The sequence below is a fragment of the Bubalus kerabau genome, chromosome 4 (assembly GCF_029407905.1).
Source record: "Bubalus kerabau isolate K-KA32 ecotype Philippines breed swamp buffalo chromosome 4, PCC_UOA_SB_1v2, whole genome shotgun sequence".
NCBI classification, from domain to species: Eukaryota; Metazoa; Chordata; class Mammalia; order Artiodactyla; family Bovidae; genus Bubalus; species Bubalus kerabau.
In genome coordinates, this window is record NC_073627.1 from 132418580 (window position 1) to 132438214 (window position 19635).

Sequence of the window (19635 nt, forward strand, 5' to 3'; positions counted from 1 at the left end):
TTTGAGAAATTAGATGTTTGCGAGAGCTATTACATATTGGATCTAAGATTTAAAACTGTCTTTTTTCCTCATTTTGTATTCACGACTACCATTCTATTCAGACATTGATTTCTTTATTCCCTCACTGGTCATATATGAATTTATCTGCAGAGAACTGAGTTGTATGTAGAGGATGCTTTTGAGATTATTTATTTCTTTGTCAGGAGTTTGTGAGAAGTCATAAAATCATACAAAGCAAATATATTTTAACATGATGATGGGGCATGGGGAATAGAGGGGTTGGGTTGGAAAAGGAAACTTTTTCAAAACAATTCAGTTTTCAAAATAAAGGTCATGGGCAGTGAGACGGGGGTAGGGATGGTGCTTGTTAGACAAAACCACATATATAAACTGGGGGAGTAGGAATTTAGTGTTCCTGTGGTGCAGGGATGGGCGTGGGCATGAGTTGTTGAACAGCGGAGATGTCAGTTCCACTTTGATAACCCCCATAGACAATGGAGATGATGGCATCTGGTCCCACCACTTCATGGGAAATAGATGGGGAAACAGTGGAAACAGTGTCAGATTTTCTTTTTCTGGGCTCCAAAATCACTACAGATGGTGATTGCAGCCATGAAATTAAAAGACGCTTACTCCTTGGAAGGAAAGTTATGACCAACCTAGATAGCATATTCAAAAGCAGAGACATTACTTTGCCAACAAAGGTCTGGCTAGTCAAGGCTATGGTTTTTCCTGTGATCATGTATGGATGTGAGAGTTCGACTGTGACGAAGGCTGAGCGCCGAAGAATTGATGCTTTTGAACTGTGGTGTTGGAGAAGACTCTTGAGAGTCCCTTGGACTGTAAGGAGATCCAACCAGTCCATTCTGAAGGAGATCAGCCCTGGGATTTCTTTGGAAGGACTGATGCTAAAGCTGAAACTCCAGTACTTTGGCCACCTCATGCGAAGAGTTGATTCATTGGAAAAGACCCTGATGCTGGGAGGGATTGGGGGCAGGAGGAGAAGGGGACGACAGAGGATGAGATGGCTGGATGGCATCACTGACTCAATGGACGTGAGTCTGAGTGAACTCCGGGAGTTGGTGAGGGACAGGGAGGCCTGGCATGCTGCAATTCATGGGATCACAAAGAGTCAGACATGACTGAGCAACTGATCTGATCTGATCTGATCTGATAGAGAATGGGTGGTTCTGGAGCTGAGGCTCACCCAAGCCACCCATCCCACATTCAAGCGTCACCTTCAGCCTCTGTTTCATACCCCTTCCTAATGGCATGTTCTACTCTGGCTCTGCTTCCTAACCCCACCTCAGCTCTCTAGTGTTTATGAGTCCGTGGACCATTCAGCACAGATGGTGCTGGGTTGCCATCAACCTATTTTCCCTCTTTCTGTTGATCATTTCCTTCCATCCTTTCGGTTCTGGGGTCTGTCAGTGTGCTCACTGCTGTGATGGCTAGGATGCCTGATGTTTAGAGTTTCTCTTTGATCCCATGAAATTAATGTCTCCTTCTCCCATTACTCTGGAAGCAACTTCAGGTTTACTGACTTCAAAGCAGAACATGCTCTTTGATGGGGATTTGCTGTTAGCTTGATGTTCTTGGTGAAGAGATACTACTCCAGTTTCTTGGGTTAGAGGTCAGTACCAGGAAGATCAAAGCTGCGTGTCTGGTGCCTGGAAGGGCCAATTGACTGTACAGCTGTCACGGAACCCATGTGCATCCTAAATTCAGCAAACATGAACTGTTGGGCATAAGGGACTCCTAGCATAAAAATGCAAACAGGAAATAATCATCACTTGTAAAACAACACAAAATATATTTCTCAATATTAGTGGCTCTGTTTGTCTTCATTCTTATTATTAATAATGATTCAAGTGTAGCACTTTGCATTTTTATTTTTGGCAGTAATTTAATCTGATTTGGTTTATAGCTCAAAGTGATAATTATTATCTTTTTTCATGTGTACTTCCTCTGCCCTGTTGTTAGTGAGAGAATGTCCAGATTGCTTATCTCTTTTTAGTGTCATCTTTTTACATTCCATTTACAATGATATTTACTATTCCTATAAACACTGAATATCTTCATGGCTTCTTGGGTTGGCATATATATTTTCACTAACTGAAAAGCCTTTCCCCCATCTCTAGAGTAAAAGTGGAAAGTGGCAGGTCTTCTTAGAGTCCCTACTGACCTACACACCAAGGCCAGGATCTAGTATAGGACTCTTCACTTTCCCCTACCCCTCCCCTCTCTAGCATTCCCATCCATTCAAAGTTAACATTTCTTATGTACTTGTTCTAGGCTATCTATTCTACTCAAAATTGTTCTCTGAGCTTTCATCCCATTTCATAAATTTTCAGCAACATTTACATACAGTCTGATCAATTCCAACTTGACATCCTTGACACAGGTCTATGAAGCCCCAGACATCTGCTCAGTTGCTTCAGTCATGTCCGACTCTGTGCAACCCCATAGACTGCAGCCCACCAGGATCCCCCGTCCCTGGGATCCTCCAGGCAAGAACACTGGAGTGGGTTGCCATTTCCTTCTCCAATGCATGAAAGTGAAAAGTGAAAGTAAAGTCGCTCAGTCGTGTCCAACTCTTAGCGACCCCATGGACCGTAGCCCACCAGGCTCCTCCATCCATGGGAGTTTCCAGGCAAGAGTACTGGAGTGGGTTGCCATTGCCTTCTCCGCAGACATCTAGATAATTCTCTGCAGTTTCACCATCATTTCTTTAATGAGGTTGTTAGTCATCTTTTGATTCTTTTCTGCCGTTTACTTTGACTCCACATGTTCATATTCAGTGTCATTCTCAAGTGTTCCCTCATCATATTGTGTTGTATTAGCCCCACAGTTGTAATGAAATTTTATATTCATCACTGTGTTTATTGTTGGAGTGAGAGAGGGAAGAAAGGAAGAGAGGAGAGGAGGGGAGAAGAAATGAGGGACATAGTTCATAAATTCAGAAATGTAGACTAGATAGGCACAGAATGGGGACCCCCATTGGGGTCTACAGTCATCCAAGTGGCACTTCCGTCCTGTGTCAAATCATGCATTGAAAATCAAATGGGTTAAGAGGGAAGAGAAGAAGGGACTAGAACATGTACTTGCCTGTTTTAAAACCTTGTGTTTATTTTACTTAAAAAAATACATTGATTGTTGCAGTGAAAAATGTTCTTTGTAACAACAGCACCATGTGTCAATGTTTATAAACCTGTTCCTAATGTTTTATAAAAATAAAGAATGTTTATTTTGTAATATTTAGGGAGAATGTTGAGAGAAAAGTCTGCATATGGAACTTCCTTCTGTTAAGCACTGATTCTACTCGAAGTAGATTTCAGTTTCGAAAATGCATTAATAGGAATAGAGGAACATAGGATGAAAGGATAAGTAGTCACCATGACAAATAAAAACTCCGGAAGTTAATAATGATCTTTAGTCATATGAGAGAATGCTGATCTGTATTATCCATTACAATTATGGAAAAAGTAGAAAATATTCAAACTAGATTAGAGAAAGTATTAGTTCAATACATGTTTATAAAACTTTTACCCCATGCAAGCCACCCTGCTGAATAAAGTGAATAAGGCACAATCTTTGTCCCCCAGATACTAAGGAGTGAGTAGAGGTGAAGGGAATTGCCTATTCTTTGTAGATCAAATAAATTTGGGCATGGATTTCTCATTCTCAATTTGTGTCCAAGTATAAAGATTCCCTGGAGAAGGGAAAGGCTACCCACTCCAGTATTCTGGCCTAGAGAATTCCATGGACTGCATAGCCCATGGGGTCTCAAAGAGTTAGACATGACTGAGCAACTTTCACTTCACATAAATAGAAGATGGGGCTTCCCTATTGCCTTAGTGGTAAAAAATCTGCCTGCGATGCCAGAGATGCAGGTTTGATCTTTGAATCAGGAAGGGCCCCTGGAGAAGGAAATGGCAACCCACTCTAGTATTCTTGCCTGGAGAATCCCATGGACAGGGGAACCAGGAGAGGTACAGTCCATTGGGTGGCAAAGAGTCAGACATGACTGAAGTGACTTACTACTAACAATAATGATGTAGCCCATGCCCATTGTGGACTAGACATGTCTCAGACATTGCTATACATACTGTATAGATAAGTTTTTTAGTAACAATATAATTAGTGTTGTGTGGGAGAGACTTCTTTATCCTTTTACAGGTGAGGAAACTGAGGCACAGAGAGGTTGAGTAAGTTTTCCACTATGGAACCAATATTCAAATCCTTACAGGACAACTTCACAGATTCTTTCTATGAGCAACTGTTCTGTGTTATGAAGGGCTGTTTGTGGGACCAGATCCAGAGGCTCTAAATATATCAGCACTAACTTATTCTCCCTGCTGATAAAATGGCAAGCATGTGTGGGTTTTCTTTAATAATATTGTTACTGATGCATTTATCAAAATATAGCCTCAGTTAATAAAGCAAATGTTTATAACATGTGACATTGGAAAACTACTTCCTATTTTCAGCTAAATATTACATTTCCCCTACTCTTTTTGGAATGTAGGTTCTGTACTCTTACAATAGAGGAAACTATTGTTTTCTATTTCAACACATAATGAGTGACTTCTGTGTCAAGTACCCCAATTGTTTAAATAATTGAATTGCATACAAAAGCATTTTATAAATATGAGGATTTCTTGTAAAAGTTAAGTATGATGCCAATTGATAATTTAATGCACTATTTTGGTGTTTTCATTCAAATAAATATAGTGGATTATTTGTATTAGTTGTGGGCATATAACATTTGATTTGCTCTTATAGGAGTACAATAGCAAAAATTTTATGCTTAGGGGACTGGTGGAAACAAGTTCATCTTAGCATTCATTACCAGTAAGCCCTGAGATGTGAAAGTTGGCTTCTGCAGGTCATGGCATGATTGATGATTTGAAGCTAAAGACAGCCTCTACTTAGTGGAGATTAAACTCAAGGAGGATCACCAAGGGTTCTCCCCCATTCATATTGGGAGAGCTCATTGCTGCTGACTTACTGAACAAAATGCTCTCTATCCCAAAATATGACTATCTTTAAAATTTTTACATTTAGCTTTTACAAATCATGTTTCAGTATTTAGTGCTAAAATTTAAAATATACATATATATTGACTTGCCAATTTGTTTTCAAATATCCAGATTAGTTTATGAACACTTGGTAGTGAATGATATTTTATAAAATAGATTCTGTTCAATGAGGCTTATTATAACTGAGTTTCCAATCTAAGTATTCTATGTGATCATGTGTATTCTTATTTGTTGTGTGGGCTTACCTGGAGGGCTTCTTGGTTAACACTGCAGCCCAGTTTTTGAACCATGGTTGGCAACTTTCCAATGCCTATGTGTAAATTTTGTATGAAGAGTATTTATTGTGTGATAGTTTGATACCTAGATAATCTTGATTCTTTGCATTCTTTCTTTCCAAACACTTTCACCAGAGAAGTCTTTGTTTCTCCTATCTCCATCCTGAGCTCTAAAAGATTTCCTTGTCACTGTAGTTTCCTAGCAACCCACAGTAAGACATTGGATATTACAGGTGCGATTGGTTTTTCCTGATAGTAGAAATGAGAAAGTGAGGGAAGAACTGTTAGTTCCAGGAGGGCTGGGCCATATCTGTCCTCTCCTGTCTTGTCCCAGCATCCAGCAGAGTTTGTAATACTTGCATCAATATCAACTGAAAATAAAGCTGTGCTTGTGGAATGGATGGAAATTAGTTTGAGGTTGGGGGATAGGGAAGATGGAAAGAAGTGTTTTTTTTAATAAGAAAATTTCGTTATACCAAAGCAAAATCCTTGCCAAAGTAGAATTTGAAGCTATGGAAGACTGTGTATAGAAACCAGTCTTTTATATTATATGCAGAAATATATAGCCAGGAGAAGAAATATTGACCTATTCTTTACCTCATAAAATATATATTCGAAAATAGTCAGAGTATATTGAATTATGTAATAGGAAAGTCAACAAAAATAATGACATTTGTGATTTCCTATATAAAATAGGATTTTTGATTTTTCAATCATAGAAAAGTCACAAAATGTCTGGTTGGGAGTTCATTCTTACTGGTTGACCATCAGGAGCCAGGTCCAGGAATAATCGCTAAGTGGTTCTGCTGAGTGGGGATGGCAAACTTCTGTAAAGGATCAGCCAGCAAATGTTTTTTGGCTTTGTAGGTTCTTATACTCTCTGCCAACTCTTCTTTGTTTTCAAGCTTGATTCTTTTTAAATAAATCTTGAAAAATTAGCTCATGGGACTGTACAATAACAGGCTGCAGCGTGATGTGGATGGTTTCAGATGAAGGGAAGTTTAAAAGTCTAGATTTCTAAAAGCAATTTTTGAATTTTATCTCTATAGTAACCTCTTCAATTGAGCTCAAGTTATTATCATTTAAGATTTTAGTTAAACTGTAACAAGATACATGATTTTTAAGTGGTTACATATCTGTATTATAATTTAGTCACTTTAGGCTTAAAAAATCTGTCAAAATACATGTTGAATCTGCCTCATAAAATATAATTTGATGACTCACATGTGGTTAATTGTTCTAGAAACTAGTGTTAGTGATCACATTAGAAAGAGAGTCAAACATTAGGATAAAAGAATTTTTTTAAGCCATGTTTTTGTGTTTATATCACATAATACATTTTTCATGACTCCATTTTGCCTGAGGAGAATATTCTGGGAAATATAATTTAGGTGATTTGGAGCAGTGGTTCTTAAAATATAGGCATAGATCAGCAGCATCAATATCACAGGGGACTTTTTAGAAACCCAGATACTCAGGGCCGCCCCCCTCACACACACACACACACCTGGTCAGTCAGAAACCCTGAGATGGGACCCAGCAGTCTGTGTTTAACAAACACTCCAAGAGATTCTGATCCCTAGAATATGAGTATTACTATTACAAAGCAATACAGCAAGAGGGAATGAGGAAAAAAAAAATTCAATCAAAATAATCCTGGGAAAATCACTTACAGAAAAAAAATTTATTGACTGACTGCAAAAATAAGCATTGCCTTTCAGTGACACATAAACTGTACTGCAAAAATGTAAGAGCATTTAAATTCTTTACTGTCAAGTTTTCATTAGTTTATTATTATCTAATACTCTAAGGGACACATTTGAATTTAACAGAGTTATGTTTTTATTAATCATGTTTATTTAATTATGCAACAAAGAACAATTGTTTGATTATATGGCTTAGAGACAGAGTTAAGAGTTTATATATTTTACATTTTATATGTGAATCTAAGAGAAGAGGTGGCAAGAATACACAGAAGAACTATACAAGAAAGATCTTCATGACCCAGACAACCACAATGGTGTGATCACTCACCTAATAGCCAGACATCCTGGAATGTGAAGCCAAGTGGGCCTTAGAAAGCATCACTATGAACAAAGCTAGTGGAGGTGATTCCAGTAGAGCTATTTCAAATCCTAAAAGATGATGCTGTGAAAGTGTTGCACTCAATATGCCAGCACATTTGGAAAACTCAGCAGTGGCCACAGGACTGGAAAAGGTCAGTTTTCATTCCAATCCCAAAGAAAGACAATGCCAAAGAATGCTCAAACTACCGCACAATTGCACTCATCTCACATGCTAGTAAAGTAATGCTCAAAATTCTCCAAGCCAGGCTTCAACAGTACTTGAACTGTGAATTTCCAGATGTTCAAACTGGATTTAGAAAAGGCAGAGGAACCAGAGATCAAATTGCCAACATCTACTGAATCATTGAAAAAGCAAGAGAGTTCCAGAAAAACAGCTACTTCTGCTTTATTAACTATGCCAAAGCCTTTGACTGTGTGGATCACAACAAACTGGAAAATTCTGAAAGAGATGGGAATACCAGACCACCTGACCTGCCTCCAGAGAAATCTGCATGCAGGTCAGGAAGCAACAATTAGAACTGGATATGGTTTCAAATTGGGATAGGAGTACGTTAAGGCTGTATGTTTTCACCCTGCTTATTTAACTTATATTCAGAACATCATACGAAATGTCAGACTGGATAAAGCACAAGCTGGAATCAAGACTGCCGGGAGAAATATCAATAACCTCAGATATGCAGATGACACCACCCTTATGGCAGAAAGCGAAGAACTAAAGAGCCTCTTGATGAAAGTGAAAGAGGAGAGTGAAAAAGTTGGCTAAAAACTCAACATTCAGAAAACTAAGATCATGGCATCTGGTCCCATAACTTCATGACAAATAGTTGGGGAAACAATGGAAATGGTGAGAGCCTTTATTATTTGGGGCTCCAAAATCACTGCAGATGGTGACTGCAGCCATGAAATTAAAAGACACTTGCTCCTTGGAAGAAAAGCTATGACCAACCTAGATATAGTATTAAAAAGCAGAGACATTACTTGTCCAACAAAGGTCTGTCTAGTCAAGGCTTTTTTTTTTCCAGTAGTCATGTATGGATGTGAGAGTTGGACTATAAAGAAAGCTGAGCGCCGATGAATTGATGCTTTGAATTGTGTTGGAGAAGACTCTTGAGAGTCCCTTGGACTGCAAGGAGATCCAAACTGTCCATCCTAAATGAAATCAGTCCTGAATACTCATTGGAAGGACTGATGCTGAAGCTGAAACTCCAATACTTTGGCCACCTGATACGAAGAACTGACTCATCTGAAAAGACCCTGATGCTGGGAAAGATTGAAGGTGGGAGGAGAAGGGGATGACAGAGGGTAAGATAGTTGGATGGCATCCCCGAATCGATGGACATGAGTTTTGAATAATCTCTGGGAGTTGGTGATGGACAATGAAGCCTGGCATGGTGCAGTCCATGGGATTGCAAAAAGTTGGTTCAGTTCTGTCGACTGAGCGACTGAACTGGACTGACTGACATGAATCAAACTTCTGCATTTTTCAAAAGGTACCTGCATAAAATGGATGATTCTTTTTAAGCTGTGAATATAAAGGGTTTTCTGGAAATAGTCAAAGTGAAGTGAAGTCGCTCAGTCATGTCCGACCCTTTGCGACCCCATGGACTGTAGCCCACTAGGCTCCTCCATCTATGGAATTTTCCAGGCAAGAGTACTGGAATGGGTTGCCATTTCCTTCTCCAGGGGATCTTCCTGACCCAGGGATCGAACCTGGGTCTCCCACATTGTAGGCAAATGCTTTACTGTTTGAGCCACCAGAGAAGCCCACAGATTGAAAGAAATGAAAGTTGCTCAGTAATGTTGGATTCTTTGCGACCCCATGTGCTATACAGTCCAGGAATTCTCCAGGCCAGAATACTGGAGTGGGTAGCCTCTCCCTTCTCTAGGGGATCTTCCCAACCCAGGGATTGAACCCACATCTCCTACAATGAAGGCAGATTCTTTTCCAGCTGAGCCACAAGGGAAGCCCTGGAAATAGTTAACCTGAATGAAATGCATGTCCATGTACACATTAGACACAGAGTACTTGGCAAAACAATCTTCCTAGTGTGCTTAAGGTACAACACAAAATAGCCGTGCCCTTTTGTGCTGTCACGGAACCAAAATGTTGGAATAAAAATACATCCCTGTTTAGTGAGAACCCTTTAATATGGTCTGCAGTAGTATTTAGTATATCTGGTATCTTTATGTGTGTCTTTTATGGCCAGACAAAAATATATTAAAGTGACTGCTTATGTGAGAATTGTTAAAAGTCAGTTTCTGGTTCAGAAATAATTAAGCCCTTTACATTGAATGACACTATTATTAATTTCTTATCAGTCTGTGAGAACTAGTATAGCTTTTCAGAAAAACAGAAATGTTGAATGATTATTAAATGTACAAGGAGATTTTATTCAGGGGAAATTGACTTTAACTTTTTTTCCTGATCTTTGTTATTTACAGGATGGAAATAGGCCAGTAAAAGATAGGAGAAATTGAAATTAACCAACATTTCTAGCTGATACATTTTGGGGAAGATGTGAGAAAAGGCAAACAGTCGAGTTTAGATATGTCAAATATGTTAGATACTCTAAACAAGCCAGAGATATGCTATGTATGTATATGTGTGTGCTGACTTACACATTTCAATGCACTAATAAGACTATATTATAATTAGACCACATTAATGTCTTCCATTGTAGGATCCGAGATGGTTCATTTTGATGGGAAGAGTTCTTTGCTGTACACATTTAATCATAAATCCATGAATCCAATCAAAGAAGTTATTTCTCTGAAATTTAAAACCAGAGAGAACAATGGGATTCTACTCCACAGAGAAGGACAAAATGACAAACACATCACCCTGGAGTTAGTTAAAGGAAAACTCATCTTATTTCTTACTTCAGGTAAAAAAAAAAAAAAAAAAAAAAGGTGTTTCGGGAAATACTATTTAGATGAAAGTATCTTTTGTGATGAATTTTTCTTCACAATTAAGTAGTTAATTTAAAACCAGAGTACTTTTGGATGTGAGGGTGATCTGGCTTGGCTAGAAAGGTGTTCCCTTCCTCCCTCACAGCTCCATGTGCGTTCCTCCCGCACATGGAGGAACATGTTCCTCCCAAAGCTGTGCACTTGGTTGAAGAGGACCACCTTCTCCTCTAGAGGAGGGCCGTTCTTTGGCCAAGGGTATATGCATAGCTTTGCTTCTCTGCTAGAACCTCAAAATAAGCTCTCAAGGTCCATCTGCAGGAGAACGTAGGGTCGTCAAGCTTCCAAGACTCCAGACACATCCAAATGAGGCATTCCATGTGGCAGTCTGCCTTTCTTTAAAAAACAAAACAAACATACAACAAAAAAGAACACTTTTGTGAAAGAAAGCAGACCCTATAAATAATTATTCTGAAGACCAGAACTGTCCAGGCAAATGGACACATGGTCACCTACAGTTGAGCTATACTAAGAACAGCATGTGTGATCTTCAGTATGCTTTTATGTAAAAAGTTTTATTTCTTGATAATCATGTAAGATCAGTAGTAGATGCTCAATAAATAACCCGATAATATGATGGCAAGGGTGGCTTATCAGAAACTTTTGAAGTAGTCCTATGAATGAGGACCTAGGAAGAAAATATTTTCAAGAAGAATGAAAATTCAGTACATAATAATAATAAAACAAGTTAGATAGAAGATGTTACTCAATATCAAAGAAGATTGTATTTAAGATTAAGATAAAAGCAGCTTGCCAGTTCTTGGGATAAAAGAATGTAAGGAAAGTGTAACTGATGTGAAAAATGCTAAACCTGAAAACATTGATAGAAATCATGGTATTGAGCTAGATGGAATGGTGCATTTACACTTCCTTTCTTCTCAGGTCATACTCACTTGCCCTCACCTGATGCTCTCATGCTGGGCAGTTTGCTGGATGATGAACACTGGCATTCTGTTCTCATTGAGCTCCTCAATACAGATGTCAACTTCACTGTGGACACGCACACTCATCATTTTCGGGCAAAAGGAGGGTCCAATTATGTGGATCTCGATTATAAGGTGTGAAATGACCTTTTAAGTATTACAGATTTTATCATTTGATTGCAGCGTAATCTTCTAGAGAAAATACTACTACATTGAAAAGTTCCCTTTCCTAATAATTCAGAATTCTCATAAAATATTTCCTATGTGTGGTAACTTCACACTGGACGATACATGCTCAAGCTATTGAGACATTTTATTCCTTACAGATGTTAGTCTTCACATGAGAGTAAATACTTGTTAAATTTAGGAAATCCATACATGAAGACCTACCAGTTCAACAAAGAATATTTTTAAATGCATTTGTTCACACAGTTCTTCTGTATTCCATCTGGTGTTTGGCTGTGAATATTACCTTGGAGATTTCTTTGTTTTAGGGCAATCCTAAACAGAATTAGCTACCTAGGATAATTTAGAGAAGTAATCCACATATATTCCAATCTGAATTTTTTAAGTAACAAGAAAGCCAAATGCACAGATCTCAGAATACTGTTTTTTGGGGTTTTTAAACACCTGACGATATTAGCAGTATGTTGTCCATGTGTGTCTAATATACACTGAAATGCATTGTTTGTTCTGCCAGTTCTGCTGAGCACATCTGTCAGCAAACCAGGTTTCAACATTCACTTGGTATGAGTGGCCTCAGCAGCAGAGATCAGCTGGAGATTCTGGTCTTGAATGATATTAGTGGCTTTGTAATTCTCATCTATCAGAGTTGTGGCAAAGAGCAGGATCTCACAGTCTAGTTTATAAAGTCGAATATCATCACAGTAGGCTGCCTTGTCACAAAAATTGAAATTTACGGTGAGCATAAAGATGCAATATTCCCCATCAACAAAAATAACAGAACTATATGAGTAGCAGCAAATTATAAGAAGGATATTTAATATATTTATCTCAATCTAATAAATAAAGCATTGGTAAATACATATAAAATATCCTTTGAAATTAGCATAATAATATAAAATAATGCCAAGCAGATTTGAGACAATTACCATTATACCTGATAATCATACATGTTTAGTCAGATAATCAGAAAATCATTAAACAATGTTATTTATGTCATTTTTTTCTTTCTAAGATCAGCTTCGGAGGGATTCCTGGACATGGAAAATCAGTGGCATTCCCACATAAAAACTTTCATGGCTGTTTTGAAAATCTCTATTATAACGGAGTGGATATCATTGATTTGTCCAAGAAACACAAGCCACAGGTCCTCATCATGGTAAGAAAGTCTATACGCAAGTTCAAGAGAAAAGGGAACTGCAGTTTGATTGATTCAGCTTTAAAATATACCTCTTCTGAAGGCAGGGAAGGTACAAATCACATGAATCGTTATCCTTAGATATCCTTGGGGAATTGGTTCCAGGACCCCCGAATTGGAGCAATGGATGCTCAAGTCCCTTGTATAAAATGGCACAGTATTTGCATATAACCTAGTCATATCCTCCCATATACTTTAAATTGACTCTAGATTATGTATAGTACCTAACACGATGTAAATGATATGTAAATAGTTGTAAATACAATGCAATTGTTATGTGAGTAGTTGCTGGTGCTGGTCAAGTTCAAGTTTTGCTCTTTGGAACTTTCTGAAATTTTTCTTTCTAAATATTTTCCTGGTTGGTTGGTTGCATATGAGGATGCAGAACCTGGATATACAGAAAGCCTACTGTACTTTTTCAGTTTATGTGTGGTTTCGTTTTCATGTGTTTGTGGAAATAGATGAATAGTTTCACAAAAATGTTAAAGTGCAATCATATTAAGGCATTTTAATGCAGTGTTTTTCTTTTCAGTTGGTTTCTTCCTTCTTTCTCCATATTCTCCACGTGGCTACAGTCCCTCTGTCAAGCTGGGATGTTACTAAGCTAATATTTGTCCTTCCTTGTTTGGTCCATAGTAATGGAATCCTCTATAGATAGATAGACTCATACTCACACATGTATTTATGAATCTGTATGCTTCCACATTTGACATTGTTTACAAAAAAATCATTTTATAAAAGTTTTTCTCCATCTAGATTTTTTGATTCAACGATACCTTGTACGAATTCTTTTCCATTATCAGGAATAGTTCTACATTAGAATGTCTACATCACTATCCATTAGGAAAACGTACCATTATTTATCTAGTCATTTCCTACTCAGGGCATTGCTCTATCTCAACTTTTTTTACCACTATAAGCTGACAGTGCACATGTGTGCTCAGTACAGGGGCTTCCCTTTTGATGGGATAAAATTCCAGAAGTAGAATTTCTTGGTCACAAGTTTTATACAGTTTTACATTTTAATAAACGTTGTTGGATTGCTTTCCAAAAAGCAATAACATGACATTTTCCACCAGCAATGTATGTTAGAGCCTTCTAGCACATCTCAGACAACCCTCATATAACCCTGCCAGCTCAAGGAACATGAACTAATATCTCTTTGTTACTTTGTGTTTATGGGACTACTGGTGAATTAAATAATCTTCTCACCTGTTTTTTTGTCCATTTGGACTTGTTTTTCTGATCATTGTTCACTCTTATTCTTTTGCCTAATTTTTATTTTATTTCTTTAATTTTTGGTCAATTTACAAGACAGTTTTATATTTGATAGATAACCCTCTGTCATTCATGGTCCATATATTGTTTCAGATTTATCAATCTTATATTAAATATTACATAATATGTTGAGTTTATAAATATTTTCACTTATATGTGGTCATTAGGTCTGTATATTTCTTTATAGCTTTGGAGTGTCTCTAAAACCCTATAATCTATACATGGTCTCATGGGTTTTCCTGTAAGAACTTTTAATTGGTTTTATTTAGTTTTTAAATAAAAAAAACTAAATCTTTGATATTTATTCTTTATGTGATATAGGATTAATTTTTGTATTCTACCTGATAGATATCCATTTGGTCCTACACTATTTAATAACTAACCCACCCTTTATTCCACATAGCTGAATTTCCTTACATACTAAGTTTTACCAGGTGGCTCATTGGTAAAGAATCCACCTGCCAATGCAGGAAATGTAGGGGATGAAGGCTCGATAGCTGGGATGGGAAGATACCCTCGTAGGGGGAAATGGCAATACACTCCAGTATTCTCGCCTAACAAAATCGCGTGGAAAGAGGAGCCTGGCCAGCTAAGTTCATGGGGTTGAGAAGAATTGGACATGACTGAGCACACATACATGCTAGCTTTATTAATATGTAACTATATAATGTATATTGTATATTATTTATGTATTATAGCTATATATTATATATTAATATATAACTAATATATTCTCAGATGTTTTTGTGAGTTCCTTATTCTGTCCCATTGCTATGTATATTCCTATATCAATAACACACTGATCTGCTTACAGTAAGTTCATAGTATGCTTTGCTATCTGTTAAGTTCTGTCTCACTGGTTTTTTATTTGCATTATTTTTTTTGGAGAGGAAGAGTAATGTTTGGGTATGTATTCTGCTATCTGAAATCTATAGAAAAGTTTTTAATTTCAGACAAAATTCTTTTAGAGGGTTTAATTGGAATTATATTGAGCCTGTCCCATCCAAGCACTATGATTAAAAATAGTGTGTTCTTGGAGCAGTAGACATATCATAAGGATTAAAAATACCTTTAAAAACAGAATTATATACAAATAAAAACAGCCTGCTAGACAGATCAGATTTTAGGCTGGGTGACAGCCTTGGGTGATTTGGTTTGTAAGAACTTCAGAGAAGAGATCAGCCTACCTATGGCAGGACCAGCCTGGCCACATTCTTTTCTTCAGACATGCAAAAGCACATCACTTATAATCACATTTACATAATCAAGACAAGTACAAAAAAGTTCTTGGAGTAAGTTATCCTTTGTGCTAGCCTTCACATTGGAGAAAAACATCTAGCACCTCAAGAGAGGAAAATTGTCTCTTTTATGTTGTATCCCACACCCAGCATTGTTGCTATTGTTGTTCAGTCACTCAGTTGAGTCTCTTTAGGACCCCATGGACTGCAGCATGCCAGGCTTCCCTGTCCTTCACTATCTCCCACAGTTTGCTCAGATTCATGTCCATTGAGTCTATAAGGCCATCCAGCCATTTCCCATCCTCTGTGCCCACTTCTCCTCCTGCCCTCAGCATCAGGGTCTTTTCCAATGAGTTGGCTCTTCACATCAGGGGGCCAAAGTATAGGTGTTTGATCATCAGTCCTTCCAATGAATATTCAGGGTTGATTTCCTTTAGGATTGACTGGTTTGATCTCCTTGCTGTCCAAGGGACTTTTTAGAGTCTTCTCAAGCCCTATTCAAAAGCATCAATTCTTTGATGCTCAGCCTTCTGTATGGTCCAGCTCTCTGGTACGTGTGAGAACGTACCATAGTTTGGACACCCAGCATTAAGTCTGGGAAAGATTTGGCTCATGATTCCTTTGCAAATGCTTAGTAATGGAGATAGACAGTTCCTCAGAAACTCATAAATAGGTTTGCCCAGCTGAACAGCACTTTTTCTTTTCATTTTTATGTTTATATATTTTTGGCTGCATTGGGTCTTCATTGCCCTTTCGTTGCTGTGCATGCACGGGCTTTCTCTAGTTGCGGTGAGTAGGGACGATTCTCTAACTGCATTGCATGGGCTTCTCACTGTGGTGGTGCCTCTTGTTGCAGAGCGTGGCTCTAGGGCTCACAGATTACAGTTGTGGTGCATGGGCTTAGTTGCCCCGCGGGATGTGGGATTCTAGTTCCTGGACCAAGAGTCGAACCCACGTGCCCTGCATTGACAGGCAAATTCTTAACTACTGGGCTACCAGGGAAGTCCTTGAACAGTGCTTTAAGGGACCTATAAGGTAAATCTGGATTTAAGTTTGATGGGGAAGCCTCATTTTAAAAATCCTAGATTGCTGAATTGTTGATAAGAAATTCAGTAAGTCTTGGAAAATCTGTTGTCTGTGAAATGGAAGCATTCCAACTGTGCTTTCCTAAAGTCTGTTTCACTGTGTTCACAGGGAAATGTGTCCTTCTCCTGCTCACACACACAAACTGTCCCCATGACTTTTCTGAGCTCCAGGAGTTACTTGGTGCTGCCAGGCACTTCCAGAGAGGACAAAGTGTCTGTGATCTTCCAATTTCGAACATGGAACAGAGCAGGACTGTTGCTGACCAGTCAGTTTCAGCACAAGTCAGGAGCTCTCATCCTTGTTCTTAGTGATGGAAAACTCAAGCTGCGTCTCTCCCAGCCTGGACATCCAGCCAGGGACATCACAGCAGGTAATAAATGTCCTCCCTGAGATAACGCATAGGTATTTGTTGTGACTGTATCTTCTTGCATGTAAACCTAAGATGGGTAATCTTTAAAATAAATGAATGGTTGAATACATAAGATGGTCATAATCCTACTAGAGAGAACTAGATTGCTTTTTCCTTTGAAATAGGTAACTCCAGGCTGTTGGTGTGTCAGTCAATATGATGTAGCATAATTATCAAAAGGTTTAAAAATAAATGATCATAAACTTGTGGTTACCAAAGGGATAAATTAGGAGTTTGGGATTGACGGATATTCACTACTATTAATAAAAAATGGATAACCATTAAGGACCTACTGTTATAGCACAGGGAAGTTTACTCAGTATTTTGTAATAACCTATAAGGGAAAAGAATATGAAAATGAATATGTATATTTATACATATATATGTATATACACGTGTGTATATATGAATCACTTTGCTGCACACTTGAAGCTAACACAACATTGTAAACCAACTATACTTTAATAAAAAATTAATGAAAGAAAAAATATTTATTTGTAAGTTTGAGTTAGAACCTAGAAGTAAACTTGAATTACTGGAAGGCATTAGACTATCCTAAGGAATCTTAAGAAAATAGATTTCTTTGAACTGTTTTTTAAACCTGTATACACATTGATTTTCAAAATATTATAAGTTACTTTTCTTTCTTATGTCTGAGCCATTGCTTCCTTTGTTCCTACTTGTTTTTGGTGAGGCTGCTTCTAAATGGGTGAATGTTCTATAGTTTCTTGAGAAGAACCTGTTTATTTCTAGACTCACTTCTGAGTCGTGTTATTTTTTAACTTTGGGGACTGCTTTACATTTAAAACTGATAAAATTTAAACCTAGGTAGACTTATGGCATGTCATTCCTTGAATGTTTCATGTGGAAGGCCTGTCTTGTCTGATCTCTGGTTATCAGTTTGGGACTGAAAAGCTAGGAATGAAGACTAAATTTTCCTTTTTTTATATAAATAAAAACATATATATGACGATTAGCATGTAAATGAACAGAGTCCACAGTGTCAATTCAGATTCAGTCAACTGCTTAAATCTTGGCTCAGCGGTAAACTATCTGCCTGCAATGCAGGAGCCACAGGTGACGTGGGTTCAATTCCTGGGTCAGGAAGATCCGCTGGTGGAGGAAATGACAACCCACTCCAGTATTCTTGCCTGGAGAATCCTATGAACACAGGAGCCTGGCAGGCTTCAGTCCATAGGGTTGCAAAGAGTCAGACATGACTGAGGCAACCTAGCATGCACACATAATTTACATGTAATATGAACTAAAAGAGATAGCTTTTTAGTGTTGTTCATGTGGGTACACACTGTCCTTCCCCGCCCCCCACATATATATGTCAGGTATTGAATATTTTGTAAGCTGGCACTGACACAACACATAAATATTTTATTGCACTATTTTTAAAGGTTTTACAGTGTAATGTGCCATTTTTCAGAAGCAAACCAAAGGTGAATTTCTCGAGATGCTTGCTTCTTACTTTAGCAACATTTGAAAGGGAATCTTTTATGTAGTTGAAGTAGATGGAAAGTAAGACAGGCTGCAAATTTTTTTCACTTTAAATGTTGTATCAAGTACCCAAATGTGTACCAAATTGAAACTTAAATTTCATTAAATGATATTGAAAAAGCATCTTGTATCCTATTTCCAGGTTATAGATAATTTTTCCTAATAGTTATCTCAAGATAGTTCTGAAGAACTGGAGAAATGTACCAAAGGTGTAGATTCTAGTGCATGTGTGTTTCTGGGGCAGGGCTAGGGAAGTGGGTCATAGAAACAGAGGAAAAGTAGGAGCAATAAAGGAAAAGGAAAAAATGAATGTCTGTATTCACCCTTTACGACCGAGGATAAGATGGCTGGATGGCATCACCGACCTGATGCGCATGAGTTTGGGTGAACTCCAGGAGTTGGTGATGGACAGGGAGGCCTGGCGTGCTGCGATTCATGGGGTCGCAAGGAGTTGGACATGACTGAGCAACTGAACTGAACTGAACTGATTCACCCTTTATAAGAAAAGACACAATTCTACCCTTTGCTATGTTGTATGTAGTGCTATGGTCATTATCCTCTGTTATTAGAATAAATTATTTGACTTATGAGGTGGTGTGTGAGAGGACTCCTCTCCCTTGCATATTTCCAGGTCTGCCTTTGATAAGCAGCCCACTTGTTCTCCTGAAGCCTCAGGGTCTTCGTCTTTAAAATGACACTAATAGGTGTTATGGTGAGAATGCAGGGATTTAACGTATTTAAACGCTTGGCACCATAGGGTCAATCAGTAATAACACAACAACCATTAGTTATCAATATTTCAACACTAGCATTACAATCATGGCATCACCCCCAAGATTGAGGCCTTTAGAGGGATTGGAAGGGTGTGGTAGAATTAGCATCATATCTATAGTTGCACAAATCAAAAGTCCAAAATCTATTTTCTGGTCTCCATCTATCCTTTGACAATCATGTTGCCTGGGAAACAGACTGTCCTTTCATCAGAAGTGGGCTAAATTGAAATCACACTGAAGAAAAACAAAGGATGAGATTTATAATGGAGAGAAGGAGACAATGAATATAAATGCCTGCATTTTATTTTTAAATTAGAATGGCTAATTTTTACTAAGAACAGTCTTGTGTCACATAGACGGATGACATCTACTACAAATTCAAGATATTCTGGAGTGCTTTCTGCAAATTCTCCATGTGAAATACCTCAATATGCTAGATCAGTGGTCCCAGCCTTTTTTGGCACCAGGGACTGGTTTTGTATAAGACAGTTTTTCCACAAACCTGGTGGGGATGATCAACTCCACCTCAGATCATCAAGCATTAGATCCCAGAGGTTGGGGACCCCTGTGCTACATAGAGAAAGACAGAGAGAGAGAGAAAGTGAGACAGAGAGAGAGAGGGAAGGAAAAGGTGGTTGGGTAAAGGAGAGAAAGGAAATATTTCACAAAA

At 38.1% G+C, this 19635-nt stretch overlaps 1 protein-coding gene across 2 annotated transcripts in view; it reads left to right on the top strand.

Moving 5' to 3' along the window:
* LOC129650319 (contactin-associated protein-like 3) overlaps window positions 1-19635 on the top strand; it is a 171594-nt gene that overhangs the window by 54814 nt on the left and 97145 nt on the right. For both annotated transcript variants that reach the window (XM_055578662.1, XM_055578663.1), the window contains exons 3-6: window positions 10086-10289; window positions 11254-11429; window positions 12493-12636; window positions 16386-16647. In XM_055578662.1, the coding sequence (XP_055434637.1) occupies window positions 10086-10289; window positions 11254-11429; window positions 12493-12636; window positions 16386-16647 (786 nt within the window). The remainder of the gene's footprint in view (window positions 1-10085; window positions 10290-11253; window positions 11430-12492; window positions 12637-16385; window positions 16648-19635) is intronic.